Below are 3501 nucleotides of genomic sequence, written 5' to 3'. Positions count from 1 at the left end.
GTAAAGAAGTAGACATTTATCTTCCATTCCTTACATGACAGATGCTGGAAAGCACAGGAATTTACACAAGGAGCCATGTGGCCATTATAAACTGATCTCTGGTGAATGGAACATGCTGGAGTGTGCTGCTGCTTTAGCTATTTCTCTGATTCAACCTGGGAGCTACGCCACCTGTGGCCTAAGGCAATCCATGGATCATGTCCTGAAAGCCTTAGGCTGGTGGATTCACCTTGCATTGCTTATGTTGGATATCCCATCGGGCCCTGTTTCTTCAAGCTCCAGAACTACTGAGTGTTGGTGACCCAGCCCTGCCTTTGCTACCTGTGGGCAGACTCCACTTGCCTTCCCCCAGGGAAAACTGCTGTCTAATTCCTTGACCTTGGACCCTACAGCCCACTTGAGTTGAAGAAATTCCAGTTTATTAACGATTCCACAAACGTGAGTTGAACTGAACCCTCTGTAACGCTGCGAGGACTAATTAACTGTTCAATTTCTTCTCGCTGTATAAACCTACCCTCTTATGTATATGAGTAATCATAAGTGGCCTGGTTTTGTTGCTCTAGAGAACACTGCCTAACACAATTGGTCACCACTGGCTGTCATTGGTGAAAAAAACCACAGGCCTGGCAAATGCCGTTGAGCGATTTGTAGTAATGGGGGATGGGGAATGTAAGCCCAATAAGAGTGATCTGCACTTACTTCACATGACAGAACAAGCACTGTCAACATGGCCAGCAACATACAGTCAGGGTTGGCAAACACGTAGTAGAATGAGGACTTATGCCAGGTAGAATGTGGCAGAGCACCTCACGACTATGGAGACAGGCACACGCTCCTTAGGGGCTAAACCAACTGGACTCTCAATGATACACACCTGAATGACCAGACTCCCCAGCACGTGTGATGTCAAATGTTTATTTAAAGATGTTGACACTGAAATATACAGAACGGCTATTATAAATGCATACAGTTTATTCTATAGATGCCAGGTTTATTTATTCTCAAGGAAACTGTAAGTTGCACTGTGGTTAAGACATGAGTTTCTTAACCTTTGAAAAAGCCCACATTCTATGAGAGTGATGTGTAGTCAAACTTAACAACCCCGATTGTGAAAACGCTGGGATAAAGTACTAACCAGTTTTATTGCAAAAGGGCCCTGTCACATTCATTGTCGATTCTAGCTTCCCAACAAGTCATCCCCATACAGAAACATGCCTCCTGAGAAGCAGCAAGTTGTACCCATCCCTTCTGTTGGACAGCAACGCCTCCCTCCTGAGCAGCAGGGCCCACCCCCCTGCGGGCTGTGAGCTGTCACTTTCTGCCTTCATCCTGAGGGAAAGATGGAAAGAACAATGCACACACACAGCACCTGATCAACTACGTCTTACTACAAAGGCCACGCGTGAAATCAAAGCATTGTACAGCATTTACTGCAAAACAGCGGAAAAGGGGCCTCCCGCTTAAGATGGCCCGCCCCGTATGCGGCGAGCCAGCTGCATGTCTTTGGGCATAATGGTGACTCTCTTGGCGTGGATGGCGCACAGATTGGTGTCTTCAAACAAGCCCACCAGGTAGGCTTCGCTGGCCTCCTGCAGGGCGCCGATGGCCGCGCTCTGGAACCTCAAGCCCATCTTCAAGTCCTGCGCGATCTCCTTCACCAGCCTCTGGAAGGGCAGCTTTCTGATGAGCAGCTCGGTGGACTTCTGGTAGCGGCGGATCTCGCGCAGCGCCACCGTGCCGGGCCGGTACCGGTGCGGCTTCTTGATCCCGCCCTTGGAGGAGGCGCGCTGGCGGACCGGCTTGGCGACTGGCTGCTCACGTGGAGCCTTCCCAGCAGTTAACTTGCGCGAGGTCTGCTTGGTTCTGGCCATCTTACGTCTGGGACCACCGCGTTGCTGCCGCTGCTCCCAGGCTGGGTTGAATTCTGCCAAGCGAACAGCAGCAGAGAAAAGTACACAGGTGACTGGCAATGAATCAAATCGAACGCAAGGTTTTCTCCCTGCCCGCATGGTACCCCCCTGCTTTCATGCAACTAGTAAAAATGAACTGTCTCTCCTCAGCTGGACATTCTATCACAATTAATACAAGAAAGAAAATAATGCCAGAGCAGGCTACTTACTACCTGTTTCAAATCCCTCACCAATTTAAAAGAAAAACTATGAAGTTGGCCATTATTTACTGCAAATAAATGGTTTTGACAGTAAAGCAGCACACAAGGCAAGTTTCCAAGCCTCTCCTCTTGTTCATATTTTTCTCCTTAGTCCGGGCGTAAGGCCAATTCTCTAGCATGCAGTGCAACTGCTGATAACAGGGACCTGCTTTTTCCCTGGGCAGACAGACTCTAGTTTGGAAGCTTTTAATAATCAATCTCTGTAATCCCACCCCCACCCCAATATTGGTTTTAAAACGTCTATTAGAGAAGATCTTTATGTTTCATCGTCGCTTTTCAAAAATATTTAAATTTAATTTGCTACTGAATTACGCATAACTTTATCTTAGCACTTCTTTACTCCTGTGTAGAGCAGCCTGAAACGACTTGAACTGGCACTTACAAAAAACAAACCATCACAGCATACGTGCCCTTTCCTACAAGTATACAGTCTGTTTTCAAACCGCTCTCCGTATGGACAATTCAAGCAAACTGAATAAAAAGAACAGATCTACGCAATGATTCAGACGCACGGCACCTGTTCCATCAGCTTCGTCTGTCACACACCCCTGTGTCGCAGCTCTCAGCCGCAGGAGCAACTCTTACAACTTTTTACGGATCATAGCCAGGGACTGAATCTCCTGTTCGCTACGCCGGCCAGTGAAAAATGCTTCTTAAAGTTTCTTCACTGTACCCGGCCCTTCTAACGAGGACTGATTATTATACTCCTGAACCGTGAAAGGAAAAAAAGAGGAAGGTTTTTAACTTGGCGCTGCACAGCTGTTTTTCTAGTCAAAAGAGGGAGAAAGAAGGTGGCGTTACACCTCTAGCCTGCTCTTCCCGCCCCCGTCACCCAACAACATGCCCAAAAAACGTCCCCAAAGCCTTACCCTAGGAGCTCCTTCCTGGGGGCTTGGAGGCCACGCACGCACGCACGCACGTTTCTTTCCCCTGAGCAATTATATTTTCCCTTAAACTTACCAGATCTACCTTTCACCGCAGGACCCGGAGCCAAGATAGAGACTAGCTCTTATCTCAGGGATCAATCAGATTCCAGAGGAGTAAAGAAGAGGAAACTTATATACAAAAGAGACAGACAAAAGTTAGGCGCCGTGGTCTATGCAGCATAGACGCTGCAGAGTCCAGAGCTGTCGTAGAGGCGAGTTTATATACTCTTTGGATCACGTAGCCAGGGTGCCCCTGCCAGCATTTCCACAAAGGCAGCTCACTTCTCAGGCATACAAAGAAACATTTGCACTTCAAGTTATTCATAGGCAGGAGGGGAGGATGAGACTGGGAACACGAAGAAATTGATAAACTTGCTGGTGGCTGCTTTCTGCAGACTTTGCCTG

At 47.9% G+C, this 3501-nt stretch overlaps 1 protein-coding gene across 1 annotated transcript; it reads right to left on the bottom strand.

Annotated features, from left to right (window-relative positions):
* Positions 1–899: 899 nt before the first annotated feature.
* Positions 900–3254, bottom strand: LOC101641443 (histone H3.3A-like). Its single transcript, XM_045290698.1, has 2 exons — positions 3131–3254; positions 900–1924 (listed from the first exon to the last, which is right to left on the bottom strand). Exon 2 carries the CDS (start codon positions 1869–1871, stop codon positions 1461–1463), a length of 411 nt encoding a protein of 136 aa, XP_045146633.1. The 5' UTR covers positions 1872–1924; positions 3131–3254; the 3' UTR covers positions 900–1460.
* Positions 3255–3501: the final 247 nt, after the last annotated feature.

Source organism: Echinops telfairi, unplaced genomic scaffold (assembly GCF_000313985.2).
Source record: "Echinops telfairi isolate 266 unplaced genomic scaffold, ASM31398v2 ScPeMD7_53;HRSCAF=182, whole genome shotgun sequence".
Taxonomy (NCBI): domain Eukaryota; kingdom Metazoa; phylum Chordata; class Mammalia; order Afrosoricida; family Tenrecidae; genus Echinops; species Echinops telfairi.
This window is presented reverse-complemented; position numbering and strand designations above follow the sequence as displayed.

Coding starts and splice junctions, on each gene's coding strand:
- LOC101641443 (XM_045290698.1), bottom strand. CDS start 1,871: ATGGCCAGAACCAAGCAGACCTCGCGCAAGTTAACTGCTGGGAAGGCT.